At 40.1% G+C, this 15,730-nt stretch overlaps 1 protein-coding gene across 1 annotated transcript in view; it reads left to right on the top strand.

Annotated features, from left to right (window-relative positions):
* Positions 1-15,483: 15,483 nt before the first annotated feature.
* The window catches only part of cox10 (cytochrome c oxidase assembly factor heme A:farnesyltransferase COX10), a 31,138-nt gene continuing 30,891 nt past the window's right edge, over positions 15,484-15,730 (top strand). Inside the window, exon 1 of the mRNA XM_020613880.1 lies at positions 15,484-15,647. Within this exon, the coding sequence (XP_020469536.1) occupies positions 15,578-15,647 (70 nt within the window). The 5' untranslated portion in view covers positions 15,484-15,577. The remainder of the gene's footprint in view (positions 15,648-15,730) is intronic.

Below are 15,730 nucleotides of genomic sequence, written 5' to 3' on the forward strand. Positions count from 1 at the left end.
GCTAGCATCTTTCTTCTGCTCTTCTTCCTGCTTCCCCTTTTCTCCTCCTGTTGATAAGTGACAGCTTGCAGAGGTGGAATGGGCTCTATGTGCAGCTGCTCCATTGGCCCCCTCCATCAGGGGTTTGGGCCCTCCCAAGGCAGTAATGACCATCGAACAGATGAGGATAATAGCAGCCAGACCAAAGACAACTCCTAGCTCATCCTCTTTTCAGTTTCACTTTACTCCTCTCTTTCTCCTTTCCTTGCCTTGCGTCCTGACATATAACACATTCATGATGTAAGGAGCAAACTTAACCTGTCAGGATATAATAGTTGAACAAGGTTACACAGTGAAGAGGAGTATGATCGTTTTTTTGTTTTTTTTAGAGAAGCTGATTTAACCACCTGCATCGTACTGGTAACTTTGTTCTCAAACTTACTGTTCAAACTTCCTAGCTGTATCCTTAACCATTATGAAAACTGAAAACAATATTATCAACAACACTGGCCACACTCCACTCTGCTGAGAAGAAATTTAATTGGAGGTCTCCCCATCTATAACCGCAAGAATTCCCGAGCCCCTCGACGGTCCTAATCCTGTTGCATAATGTTTTCTCGATGTTTTGCCTGGCTGAAAATCAATTAGCAAGTGCTACAATCGCAAAGTGCAGGAAGACTCCTGGACATGGTCCAAGCCACTCAATTTGTTTCTGAACAGGCAAGAATTATGCTCTGTTTATGGTCCAGTGTATTTTACATTGAAATGACACAGATTTCAGGATATAGCAAAATGCTTTTCTGACCCACCCACCCTGAAGAGATCATCAGAGCTCATTTCTCCCATTCATTTTTCTCACTTGACATGTTCAATTCCTCAGATGCTTCATACTGTTTGTCTTCTACCATCTCTCCTCCCCAGCTCCTCATTTGCCTTGTTTTGCTTCACACAGTAGAGCAGATGCTGAATCGAGGGACTGACAGAAGGGCGTTTAACGAATAAGGCAGCTAAAATCCTGTCTACAGTTCAATGTGTCTTTCATTCACTGGTGAATGAAGGACAGGCAGGAGATAAATCATATCCCTCAGTGGATTAATATGGGTCTTTCTAGATGAGAGCAACCGACAAGGACATGTGCATTGCCTTAGATTTACTCATCATGGTAGTTCTACTGGGAACAGCTCATGGTTTCTTATTTTAATGGAAATATGATAAATGAGCTGTGCTGTATGCAAATTAGGGATTAAATAAGCAATGCAGGGCAGTGTGCAATGCTGCAATACCGAACATCATAGCACTCAAAAGAAAGACAAACAGGCTAATACACACACAGATCCACATAAAGTCACTGATGAGTTGAATGACCCTGCTGCCATTGGGGATGCTTATCTTGGAAGTGTCACTTTTATGAGTGAAGGGATGTGGCCATTAACGAGGGCAAGTGCCAGTGTCTCATTAGACACTGTGCCAGCTCGGCAGAGCGGGGGCAGTCATGCACAAGTATCAACAGTGTCATCAAACTGCGGGAGGACTCAGCCATGACACACTGGGGTGAAGCCCACTATAACGTCTGCAGTCAGGCAAAGGTCCAGCTGCTTAGCTTACGCAGCTGTTCCTTGATTCACTCTCATCTGCAGTTTGGATCCGATGAGAGTCTGAGAGAATAAACATGAAACTTTAAGTGCAGCACTACCACGTTTGAGTTGCAAAATATTTGTCTCCTTGAAAACAGTTTAGACACTTTGTACCAGAAAAAGATAGAAGAGTTTGCTCTTCTCTGTATTTGTAAGAACAGTGTACATTTGGAAAGGAAACAGTGGAAACGATGAACTCACTGATGTTCTTCCGATTTAAATTTGTTGGAATATGGGAAACACAAAATAACACATCAATTCGTCAGCTATAGGAAGAACATTTGAACTTTGGAGAGCACTATTCTGGCTGTTTCCTTTGCTTCCAGTCTGCTTACCTAAGAGAATCACCTCCTGGCTCCAGGTTCATGTAGTAACCTGCTTTAATCAAATTCATAAGAGATAAGAGTTCATCTTCCCTTCTTGCTATCAGAAAGAGATGCAAAGGCAATTCAACTCACAGTAACTGTGATGTACACAATCAGCCATTCCCATTTAACATACTATCAATCTCATTTCAAAGTTTCTTTTTACTGCCTTTGAAAATATAGAAGACCATTGTACAGCAGGTTTGTGTGAGCATGAGAGTCTGGTGCATGTGGAAAGCCCCTCCATGCCTAATGTTTGGATTAATTAGGGAGTCTCGTCCCCTGACGTCCTCTAAGAGGAAACACTTTATCACTCCAGCTTGTCTGTTTACCAGAGGAGAATAAGCAATCCAGACTGACAAGATGTCCTCTTCTTCTCTCATCCTTAGCTTTTCACTAGAGTAACTGAGCAAAGCATGATTGATTGACTGGGGAGAGTGAGAAGAGGGAAATCTGCCCAGGGACATTGAAGGAATCCATACAGTAGCTTTAAATTAGTGAGAGAAATTGCAGGAGCAACTGAGGCAGCCAGACATTTGACTGCGGCGAGGCTTCAGAAGGCAGATAAGGAAGTGTTTAACACGGTGTGAATGTGTGTGTATGAACTATAACTGCCCATGAGAGATGGGGTGGATGTGCAGTTTGGAAAAGAGAAAGCTGTGGGGAGGAATAGGGGTGGAGGGGGAGTCAAAAATATAACTAGCCCCTGAGAGATAGTGAGGTGGAGTCCAGTCCTCTCCCAGCAATATTGCAAATGCCACTGACATCACTGTAACATGCTGTTAGAGTCATGTGATGTGCGATCAAAAGACAGAGAGACAGGGCTGAAGCTTTTTCCTTGTTGCATAATCAACCTTACAGTGTCATCTGGATTCTGATAGACTATTCAAGGTCAGTACTGGTGAATACCTGAGAAAGATTTAAGGTTCTCTAAGCTTTGTAATTTTATTTTTTTCATACTGGTAAATAAATGTACATGTCAGATAACATGATGTTTCATCACCTTAACCACAGCAGGGATTTTTTTTTAAAGTAGTGCATCCATTTAAGAGGATCTTGTCTGGGGATCTTTCTGAGGCCTTCCTGTATATATGGCTCCTTCCTGTTCTTTTCCAGCCATTTATTGATATATGAGAATATTAAATATGACACCTGTGTTGCATACAAATCCCCCACACTGAGGTTCAACCATCGTTTAACTGGTGCTAGTTTATCCACTGCTAGTGAAAGCTGCATGACAGAGATTACGTCAAGGTTCTCAGCCCAACCAGGCAGAGAAATATCTCTACATTAGCTGTGTCTCCATGGCTGCAGCTGCACACACACAGTGCATACACTTACCGGTACATGAAGTCAGATACTAATGACTAATGACTAATATTAAAGTCATTTAAACTTAAAATGCTTCTTTTAAAAATGAAGCTAAGGAAATTAATTTTTGTGGGATTGTACTGAACCTTCCATCTTCCACAGGGCGCTCATAATGAATGAGAACACGTGAGATCATTTTTACAGGAACGTGTGTCTGCACTGATAAAGCTCACACAAGCAGTTTTACATAAGCCGAGTGGATCTAATGTAGCATGATTCCAATAAGCCAGCAGAAATAGAGGGTAGGAATCCACATTGCTGACCACGCTCTTTTATAATACTCACACTTTCAACATAGAGCAACACCTCATTTTCTCTCCAAATTGTGGTAAAAGGTTAATAGGAGCAGTTGGCATAAAGCATGTCAAGACTTAATTATACATGAGAGAAATCACTGAGTTACTTAAGTTTGCAGTTGATGGCTTTAAAGCAGGATCAATATCTTACAGTCAGGTGCACAAATCCTGCAAAAAAGCCACCCTGGCCTTGTTGATATTATACTTTAAAGTAGATTTCCTCCCTAAAGGCAATAACTCTTTGTGCAAGCAAGGTACCAGTGTGGGAGGGTGGTTCCCTGGCAACTGGCTTATTAACACACACTCATTCCTGTCTTAAGCATAACTGTCTCCCAAAACTTCCGTTTCCTTGTCTAAACTTCTCCAGTCCTCCATTTGAATGTGATCCAAACCACTGGCAGAGACTCCCCAACACCTAATGATGGGAGTTTGTCCGGAACTGACATTCCAGTGGCAGTCAAAGAGTGCATTGTCCAATTAAAAAGATTAAACTACTCAAACCATACTCACTCATGGAGATTCTTGTCCTTGGCTGATCCTGGCCTATTATTATTTTTCATTCGTCATTGTTCCAAAACACAGTTCATTTGTATAAAATATCCAAAATGGATATGTTCCCAGAGTGATTATGTGAGGCTGTTTCACTTGCTTTCTATGAGACATTACATCTAATCTCTTCCTGCTTTGTTCTCAAGGCTGAGAGGTGTGACTTTTCCCTTTTTGTGCTTGAAAATCTGCCATTAAACTGTGTTTATGGCAAAGCTCTTGGGAGAAGTTTCAAAAACTGAAGGGTTGAAAATTAAAATACAAACCATATTATCACCGGACTTCATTATCTGCCTTTGAGCAACAAAAAAAAAAAAAAAGATGATAATAAGTATACAAATGTTGCAATGATAATTAAAGAAAATAAAAGCATCACCTTCTGTTCCTTCTCCAAAGAAAACATGACCCAGGGGAAAGACAAATCAGTGTGCTCTCATACATCTGCAGCTGAAAAACAGTGATGTTCTGGATATAATTGGAAACACTTGTCGTGAGGGGGAAAAAATCCTTCTGGTGTCTGACTGACATTCCTCACGCTTAGCAGCAGAGGTCAGAACACATCTTAACAAAAAATGAATAACTCTTTGTGGTTTCCTCCATCATTCCCAGAGGGACGGTCTACAGGCCAGTAAAGGTCCCAGAATTTCCCACAGGGCAAGTTGTTGTTGTTGTTGTATCTGAGTTGGCAGTATATACACACTGTGACTTCATCTCAATGATCTGGACATGGACAAATCTAATTTGTTTAGTTAAATGGCCGTAGCAGATTTTGAATGATTTTATTAATTTAATTTTATTGAAGAAAATGTATGCTTTAGATTTAGTAACTAAACACAGGTGCTTGCAGCCACAGAGGCTTTTTGATCTGACATATTAAAAAGGCAAGTACTGTTGCCTCACAGCAGGAAGATTCCAGGTTTGACCGGGACTTGGACCGTGCCTATATGGGTCTCCTCCAGATGCTCTGGCTTCCTCCCACAGTCGGAAGACATGCAGGGTAGGTTAACTAAATTGCCTCTAGGTGTGTTGTAGTGAGTGGTTTTCTGTCTCTGTGTCAGCCCTGTGACAGATAGGAGACCTGTCCGAAGCTATAAGACGACCTCTCGCCCAATGTTGGCTGGAACTGGTCCCCACCCCACCCCCAGTCATGACTCTCGACAGGATAAGGAGTATAGATCATGAATGAATGGTTCCATCTTTGAATAGTAATCAGCCGCTCATCATTTTTCTTCTTTTGATAGGAAAGGCAACAAAGATTAAGACAAATGTTCAACATTACTCTTCCTTAACTCTAAAGGATACAGAATGTAAAACAGCACATTATCTCATGCAGAAAACAGGGGAAGGCAAAAGAAAATCTGTCATAAATCACAGCTCCATTTCTGTTCATTGATACGGGAGCAGCAAGCCATGTAACAAAAACCTCAGACTATCAAATGTGCTAAAAGGTAACCAGCTGGAGCCAATGTGCCACTATGGGAATAAACACATACACACACATTTGTTTTCATTTCTCGCAGGTACCTTACATTGAATCACATTCATTTCCTGGTGACTTACCTTCACTTTAACCATAACCACTACTTGCCTAATGCCAGCCCTTACACTAAACTTAAACTTATCCTGACCTTAAACTAAGTCATCACCCTAAATTCATTGATTTACAAGGTCCCCACAAGGAAAACCGAGTCCCCACTGTGTGAGTGTGTAAGCAGGTTTCACCCCCCACAGCGTGAGTAATACCAGACCCATTCATACACACACACACATAGAGAACATGGCTTCTCAACCAGGCTACCACATCTAGCATGCAGCTGTTTTTCATTCAAGGGTCAAAACTTGTTTCCTGTTTTAGTTTAAATAAAAGTAGTTCTGCATTATTTATAGTCCCTTCAAAGTACACACACACCTGAATTGGGACAACAGACATTTTTAACAACAACACACAAAGCTACACAGATACACACACACACACTGCAAATTTTTATCTTGCACTGGGTCCTCAGTAAAGGTGTCCACATTGTCCTTCTGGCACAAAACATACACATAGAGTATGTGCTGTGTATACTGCTTAATTCTCATCCTGTGTTTGCTGACATATTGAACTTTGAACATTTTTAAAAATATCTTCTCCTCTCTCCATATGGCATTATAGACATCCTTTTCTTTTCCTTACTTAAATTACATTTTTGAGAGAGCATCCATACCTGAGTGTTGTTTTTGCAGAAACCCTGAGGGTAAAAACTATTTCTGCAGAACAGAGGCTATCACGACAGCCCTACGGTCCCATAAAGCATCCTTTTGCTGGGTACGGAATGTCCATTTACTATATTCCTCTCACCTTTCTCCACTCCAACTACAGTAACTGTCCTGTAAACTCTAAATAATGACTATTCCACCTGGTACAAATTGTAAAAAGACAGAATCAAGTTGGGGAAAAGTGATTGATAGAGCATATACACATCTTCCAATGTCTTGTGGTTTTCTTTTTCAGTATTAGATTGATGTTTCTGACCAGAGGCTGGGATGCGGTCACATGGGAAAAATCGGGGAAGGATGGAGAAAAGATACGATGCCATGAGAGTCTATTTTCTATCAAAAACCACAGATGTTTGACTGACACTATAACACATACTGTACATGCTGCACATCATCAGTGGATTTTGCTCCTTTGCAGAAAGACCTGTTTAGTGTGTCACTGAGTAAATATGTGGCATAAGGAAGCATTGGATTCAGACAATTCAAGTCAGGCCCCGGATAGAAAGGGGACATGAAAGTGACTCTTCATGAATCCAGCTGGCTCCTGTGTCAAGCTTCAAACAACCAACCCTGTCATCTTATACACTTCCATAACACACATGCTTCCAGTGTATATGCATGTGTTATGCTGATGATGCACAAAAACTCACCTTGACACAAAATGCACTTCAATAAAATGTGTCAAATGCAAAAACTCAAGAATTCAACCTAATGAATTCATCCCATTTACAGAGCAAATGAACCTGGAGCTTTTTTGATAGACAAAGACCTTCACTGAGATGAATCATTGCACTGCATCAGTTACCTTTGTTAATCAGAGATGGAAACTTTATTTTTTTACCCAAATTAACAACACAAATTTCCATAGTAGACCACCACTGCAGTACAGGCAGCCCAGGCTGTCATGATAATACATGGAACAGCTTTGTCTCCACATATACGTGCAGCATCCAGGACTGTTCCTTTTTTTTCACCTTACAACACCCTGTGGACCACAGCTGCCAGGACTCTGTCATATAGCCAGTCATGCATACTGACCTGCAGTCAGATGAGTCCTGCTCTGGCCTTGAGACTTTCACACGGTGTGTAAAACTAGCTGGTTTCCCCTGAGAACAGAACATTTTCTCAGAGAATAAGAGAAAGTTCACAGTTATTACAGGTAGTGTGTAACAAAGGAACATGAAAGGTTAAATATACTGAAAGTTGAAGCCAATTTATGTGGCAGCGACATGAAGACATTCACTTTACATGGATCTTAACAAAAAAGGGCAAAGAAGATACTAGTGGAGAATTCACAGGCAAGAGTCAAGTGTACAGCTGACTCAAATTTAGTTTTAGTGGAATTTCACTGAAAATCTGAACCTCATGAGTAAAAAGATGCTTTAAGATGCAGTTTAGCTTTATTTTATGTCTTATTTTTGGCAATTAATTGTATTTTATTTTGTTATGAAGGGGACCTAAAATTGCAGGAATGTAAACTGGCATTACAGCGAATGTATCATAGAGCAGGACTACACTGTGGTTAATGATTAGTTAAGGATTTCTTTCTTGAAGGAATAAATACCTGGCAGACCTGGAACAACATTTCAGTACAAATGGCATTTTATGGTGGTGTTTGTTTCTGTATTCACACATTCACCTTATCAATTTTCTAGAGGTGCTCAAAATGGACAAGGATGCATTTATGTTTGAATGAAAGCTTGAGTTTCATTTAACGCTACAGTATGTAACTCTTTTCATAAGTTGTTACAGAAATCGGCTCCAAAACTCGTCTTAATGTGAGAGGTGCTGTCGAAGCCTCCTGTGACCTGGACTCACTGAACAGCACTGGCAGCAGTGCAGAAATATTAATCTAAAAGATTTTGAGCAGGATCGGCTTCTTTGATGAATCAGAGGTTTTTAATTATTTCTGCTTGATCAGTAGGTTTTGTTGTGTTCTCATTTCTTGTACTCTCATAACAACAAATATCTGAAGAGCTGTGGAATTTCATGCTAGTACTACCTTAATTTACTGTACATACTGTATCTTTAAATTTGCAAACATAGGGGAGAAATGATTCATATCTGCAATTAAAACATTTTAAAAAATTTGTTTGAATAATTTTATTTTAAAAATGTAATGATTACTGACCTAGGGAGTGCATGTTTTCCACTGTTTCACAGACTTCCAGCTACAGGGTCCAAGCACAAAATCTGTATCTGGTATAAAATTGCCTCAAAACCCAGAATTATTTCAGCAGGGAGGAAAAGATAGTCCATTTTGCAAATTGACTGATTTGGGAGACTGCAGTCTTGCAATATCCTCACCTTCCCCGCACACTCCTTTGTTGGGAGAAGCATACAAAGCAGGAAACCGATCTGGCAAAGATGGTCATGGATTTACTACACGGAGGCAACTGCGAGTGCACGAGGCCTATTCCTATCTTTGCTGGGAGCCACTGCTGCAATTGAAGATTTATGACAAGGATGACACAGCTGATTATGCATGGATACAGAAGAGAATTGGATATAGACAGACTTCAGCTCTGTTTAGCATGTGTGTGTTTATGTTTATACCATAACCCAGATTTGTTTGTGGTCCTCATCAAACATAATCTTCACCAAACCTCCATGACCTCCATCATCCAAGTTTCCCATGGCCAAACATCAGGCAAACTGACCTGGTGTGATTACGATAGAATGAAACGTATTAGAAAAAAAGAATGTGGGGAAAAGAAAAGAAGAAAGAAAGAAAGAGCACACCCAGACTAATGGAAAAAACACACTGAGTATTGTGATCCTGACTCTGAATGTGAAGAAATGTGGAGACTTTGCTTTGACCCTGTAAACTACCTGCGCTCTGGACTCATTTGTTTTGACAAATTTGTGGCCTTGGCATTTCACTGTGGTCAAAATTCTGGACTTTGTGAGTTCAGCCAAAACAAATAATGGTTGAGGAGTAGTTATGACCTCTCTGACCTTTTCTGGAACATGCTTATGATAACCAACAAAGTGCAGAGGATCACCTTGTCCAATACCACATACAGCAAAATAGGTTTCTGCTTATTGCCAAGGACTGCCACCAAACCCAGATAACAAAACGGAATGAAAGAAATGCTCTTGTTTTCACCTGCTCATTCAATCACAGTGAGGTCAATTCAAGTGGAAACAGTAAATATGAAATAAAGTGAAACCAGATGTTTGTTGGTTTTCCTTGAACCAACACTTAACAGACACAATAAGACTCAATATAGATGCAATGCAAAATCAGTGTTTGGTTAACACAGCATGTATGCCAGTCTGAGTATTCTGAGGTTTTTCTGAAAAACATTCCATATTACTTAATTGTATCATAAACTGGGCTGTAGTTAAATGAGAAAAAGTACAAATGCAAATATTGCTAGACATCTATCTGGAATGAGTGGGGCTTTCTCACAAACCACTTGCCCCCCCCCCAGCAAAGCCTACTTTTAGGCCTTTGGGAGGCATGAAGTCCATTCCATGGTTCTTATTCCTCATAGCTGTTTGGATGAGACTTTGGGTGAAAGGGGTTGCTCTGTGTGATTGATGAGCCATGGCCAATTAGAGGCTTAGCCTTGGAGACCCAAAAAGACACCCGTGATCTCAGACATAAACACTAGGCGGCCATAGAGCCTGAGAATGCCTGTTGTACATGGAAAGAAGGCAGGCCTCCGGTTGGCAGCTGGGAACAACAACAGCTCTTCCCTCGAGCGTTTGGATGCTTCACCAACTCAAAAAACCTTTAAAGAGAAGTTAGCCAGCATTTTAGAACAGAACAAGGGAAATTCCATGGGTGATGTCAGTACTCCAGCAGGCTGCCATCACAGTGGGGATTGGGTGGTGAACATCTGACTCCCTGTGGTTGACAAGCAACAGGGCGCCAGCCAGAGGCTTGTTAGACAAACTATGACAACAAGATGTTGCCCTTGAAAATCAATTATAACAGGAGAGTGTCTCTGCATCTGTTTCTGATTGGAGTTATACAGCACTGTCTGCCTCTTTCTGTTTTTTTTTTTGTTTTTTTTTACAAGGTCAGGCTCCACTGCCATTCACATGGTCATTCCTGTGGGATTAGTGATAGCACTAAGGCTGCTGGGACATTGTTTGTAAATCAGAGCAGATGAACTGGGGCAATGACAGGTCTGGGAGGCCTCCGTTATTGCACTAGGCCATTTACTGGGACTTTCTGGGAAGGGGTGTCTCATTATAGGCACTTAGTGTGTTCCCCCGTGTGAGATATGTAAAACTGGAATAAAAAATATTATTTGTCCATTCTGTGAAGGCCATATGTGTGGCAGGAGGTTGTGTGTGTGGAGTAATCTATAAATGACCCTTCAGGACTTTGCTTACACAGCCAGGAGCCCGTGCTACCTTTAGTTGATTCGGCATGTCACCTTTTCAATGCTAAGTGGAACCAAGGAGCCTGTGTTTTAAACAGAACACTGAATACATTCCTGGGCCCTTCAAATTGCTAAAGAGACCAGTTTTCCTCTTGCTACACCAGCTTCACAGTAAACCAGGCAGACAGAGCTCCTAACAGTGGGCTGGCCCATCAATCTTATTGACATCTGGTTTCCACTTTAGAATCTTTGCTCTCCTTGAATGTAAATTGTGCTATTGTGAAAACATCTGGCTAAGATAACAAAAGATTTTAAGTGATCATTTGTTATTTTGTGAAGTAAAAACACAAACCTACATGTATTATTATTACTGTCTTCACTCCCATTGCAAGAATTATCCAATTTCCCTTTGGGATAAGCTGCATAAACCACAATATTATGTAGTAAATGTTGATTTTTTATTTCAAGCTCATTTATTACCAGTCTTAACATATAATTTATATGCAATTGTTTTTCAATAAGTCATATTACTGTTAACCCAAATACACAAAACTCTAAGCCATCCTGCAGCTAGACACCACTGCAGGTCTAGCATTCCCTGGCTGACATCAGTCTGTTTTTACTGTTTTAAACTATATGTCATCACCCTGACACAATGCATGCCTTGAGTTCTTTTGTGCTTTTGTTGCTCTCTGGAGAGGACATTTATAGCCATTTCATTTTTTCAAGATGTAGTGAAAGCAGCGTGATAAAAGGACCACCACCAGAGGTACTGTAGAAAAGCATCTTTTGAAAGACCCCTCTGGGTTGAACAGACCTCACAAACTCCTCCTATTGTTACTGGGCCATTCCATTCCATTTTGTCCATCTGTTCTTAAAGCCCTGTCTTTTGGTCAACCTTATGGACAGAAGGCATGCCCGGCTTTGTCTTTACTCATTGAACTGCATCGTGCAATTATCTAAACAGGAGTATCCTGACTTTAGGAGAACAATTTACACAAGCCTAGATAACCAGGTGTTTGTATGTCTGAATGCATTTCACTAGACACCCTCAAAATAAATGGTATTTTTTCACTTTTAAATTAGAGATATACTGATAATACACACAAATAAAACACTAAAATACATTGTCAAAATGCATGAGCCAGAGCTGCCATACCAATGATGAAGCAGAGGGATAAGGAGAGCTGGTCCCATGGAATTAATCCCTATAGGGGACAAACTATTCCTTGTCTTCATGCAATAAATAAATGCTTCTGTTCAGAGCCGCATACTGAATGAACCTACTTGTTACTGTGAGGCCTTGTCATTCTGTTAAAGATGTCAGTCATCGGTATTGGTAGTCCACAGACTGCTATATAAAATATTATAGTTTGATGCAGTGCCCTACACAGCCATAAACTTGGCAGGTTTTATCCTTCTCTCTGCAACTAGATTCCTGCAGCCTTGTAGAAGCAAAAATGAAGCAAACATGATGCAGTGAAATTGTATAACAGTGCCCTAGAATAAATAATATGGTTTAAACCAAGCAATAAACCTTTTCTCCCTCAAAACTATACCCAGCAGAATGAATTCTTGTAGAACAAGACATAATGGTTATCTACTGTAATAATGGTGCTCTTGTGCTGAATCTGATATGGCTTTGTGTGTTGTTCTGTATTGTTGGCATTCATGACCTCCTGCATTTTGATGGTGCATGAAGATTACACCATGTAAGCAGTGAAGGAGGAGCTGGTAGTAGAGAAATGAATGAGATGAATTAATAGAACTGGATGCTCAGTTTGAACTGTGGCGAGATTTGAGTTCCCAGACAACACAAAATTGTAAAGGATATTTGCATCATGGTCATTCACAAAAACAAATCTGATTCTATGAATACTAAATACTAAATAGTGAACTGCACTTGTACAGCACATGACATGACAATTGCAGAACTGCTATGAAATTTAATTAGCAGAGAAAGATTTTTTTTTTTTACACAATATATGATCTCTACAATTAGGTCACCATAATAATCATCCTTCTCAGTCAGTAAAATTCAAGGAAACACTGCACTGAAACAGACAATCATATCATTTTATTATTACTGTTTGACAAAAGCCAGGCTGCAAAGTGAGAGCAGTGGCAAAGGTATTAATCAGGTTTCCATCTTGCTGGCTGGGCTGTGGCAACCAGGACAAGATGATCATACATATAAATAACAGGCCTATAATCAGAGGACATGCAAGGGCAGGAGGCAAAAAGCCAGATATTGAATTAGATAGCAATATTGTACTAAATGAATTCAGTTTAGAATTATTGGTCAATCACAGATGTTTTCTGGTAGCCCAGAAAAGAAAAATAACGGGTGTTTGTTAAAGAAACCACACACAGTTTTAATTTAAAAGGAACCTTGCTGGAAATGCCTCCTCTTGAAGCTATAGTATCTAATCATTAACAGTAACATATTGCTGCAGGCAGATGTTTATAACTGGGGGGACACTCTACACTGTTTTAACTGACCACTTTGCTTCAAATGAGCAACACCACCATGAGAGTTTAATGCACTTTTATGAAAAATTAAGTAAAAAGTTAATCACTGGAAAACGAGCAAAGGCACTATTGCATCCAGCAAAGGTCATATATTTAATGAGGCTGGCAACTATTTAGTCATGTATAACAAATTAGACTTTAAGACAAGTTATATTAGGATCTGGATGGCTTAACCTCCTGAGGAAAACCTCCTGAGGAAAACCTAGAAAGTCCACATGAGGAACATAAAGGAAATTGCTAAATAAGTAAGTAATACACAGAAGAAGATATTAATTAATAAAAACATAGGTGCATTATATGACATGTTCACAGCAGACAGTTTATATTGAAGCTAGTTCCTGGTGTATGAGACTGCAAATAATTGTTTAAATAAAGGAATGATTATTTGGTGTGTAGCAGCAGTAGTAGCAGTAATAAAGAGAAGAAGAAGAAGAAGAAATGTTTGAAATGTTAGCAGTAGTAGTAGTAATAAATAGGGGAAGAAGAAGAAGAAATGTTTGAAATGTTCATAACAATGTCTACAGTGACACATTCACAATGCCTCTTGTGTCCAGTCAACACTCCAAAACTCAAAGATACACACACTGTAGAGTGGTTGAGTTTGAAAACAAAATCCTGAAGTTAGTTACAGGAAGTGATGTGGTGCTCTGAAACATGTTGGATTTTCAAAATAAAAGTCCAAGATTGCAATTTAAGTTCACATGAAGGTCTGGTAACATTCACTATTTTCACATCCTTTTAATTGTAGGAAATTACTAGAGAATGTACAGTAGTACGGTTGTAGCGCTGGGGGCGGCTAGTTTGGGCTAAGCTATGTCTAGGAGACTTTGCACCAGCTACATGGGCATGGTTAGCTGGGCTGTTGTCTAGTGATGTCCAAATGAAGCAATGAACCAGTATCCACCACTTCATCAAATTGTATTGAACATTGGTTCATTCATTCAAAGGTTTGTTTGACATCTAGTGGTGAAATAGGAGACAGCAAAACAATGTCTGAATTATGTGAATGCTCAATTCAAAGAAAGTCAGCAATTATAATATACAACGACAGCAACTACACACACGCCTAATACAACGACAAACCCACATATTGTGCATCATTTTGGGTGGCTTTATAGTGCATTTACGTGCCTACAAACCTGCTGACGCGCGCAGTGAGGTTTCGCGTTATGAAACAGTATCGACTGTTTGAAGCAGCCACGGGATTCACTCAGGCAACAGAAGCAGTTTCTGCTTCAGAGGTCATCAGTCGCGTGTCTTTTTCAGCAACAAAACAGGCTTCGAAGCAGTGGTTCACAGAAAATGCCTCTTCGAGTTTGAAGCTTGTATCAGAGCCTCAGTGTCAGATGGCCATCACTACTGTTCTCCATGATGTGGAGCCGCGCTTCCGAATCGGTGAGCTTTGCATCCTATGCTACTAGCATTTGACATTCATTAAAGGCACCATTATTACTAAAAGAGGCAGAGGAATAACTGAACATGTGGCACTCCAAGCAAGAGAAAGAAGGAAAGGAAGAGGGGGAAGCCACTGCTCTCAACTAAGCTACTAGCTTAGTTAGCTTCTAAGATTGCCAACCTAAAGTAGCAAGTCAAATTAGGTAATTAGCAAGAGCTTCTATAACACAGGCACTTAAGTATTGCAGGCTTATGTTGTCACTCAAAAAAGAAAATAGTGAGCTTAATCGGTAAACAATCTGGTAGCAAGCACAACATGGTGCAGGCACAAGAAACAGGAAGTGGATACGATTACCACAGGAACAAGAAAACAGCAGTCCTTCAGGCTTCAGTTAGTCTGCTTCTTCTTTTGTTGATTTTTCACATTAAAAGGCGCATTTAAACACAATTGATGTGATTTAAAATACAAATTATATTTTATTTTGATAAATACTTCTATCCATTTACAACTTTCAGCAATTTTATTTCTACTTCTCACTTTGGTATTAAACCTTCCACTGTTTTAGTGATCTTTTCAGCTCTCTGCTTCTTTAGATAAGGAAGCTGGGCTCCCAAATTCAGCTTTTCTTTTCATATTCCAGGATTATTCAGCTTTGCATCTCAACGTTCAGCTGTTTCAGCAATAAATTTCAGCCATCTTCAGCACTACTAGGGCCGTTCTTCAGCAATCACGATTCGTAGTATTTTCTGCAGGTAACGCCCTTTTCTAGTTATTTCCTGAAGCAGTAATGCAACGTTTTGTGCCCCGGAAGTGTTTCTCTTCACTCAACGAGGTCGAAATGGCGGCTCGCTGCATGTGAATGGGGTCGAATTGGAAGCCGGTTTTATTTTTCTGCAGCATGTATAAAACGCCATGTAGGAAACTGTCAGGTAACACCAGCGAAAACGTGGTGCTTCGTTTAATATGATGTTACATTTTATTGTCATTTTAATTTTCTCCTGCTGCAAAAAAC

This window comes from Monopterus albus, unplaced genomic scaffold, assembly GCF_001952655.1.
Source record: "Monopterus albus unplaced genomic scaffold, M_albus_1.0 scaffold139.1, whole genome shotgun sequence".
Taxonomy (NCBI): domain Eukaryota; kingdom Metazoa; phylum Chordata; class Actinopteri; order Synbranchiformes; family Synbranchidae; genus Monopterus; species Monopterus albus.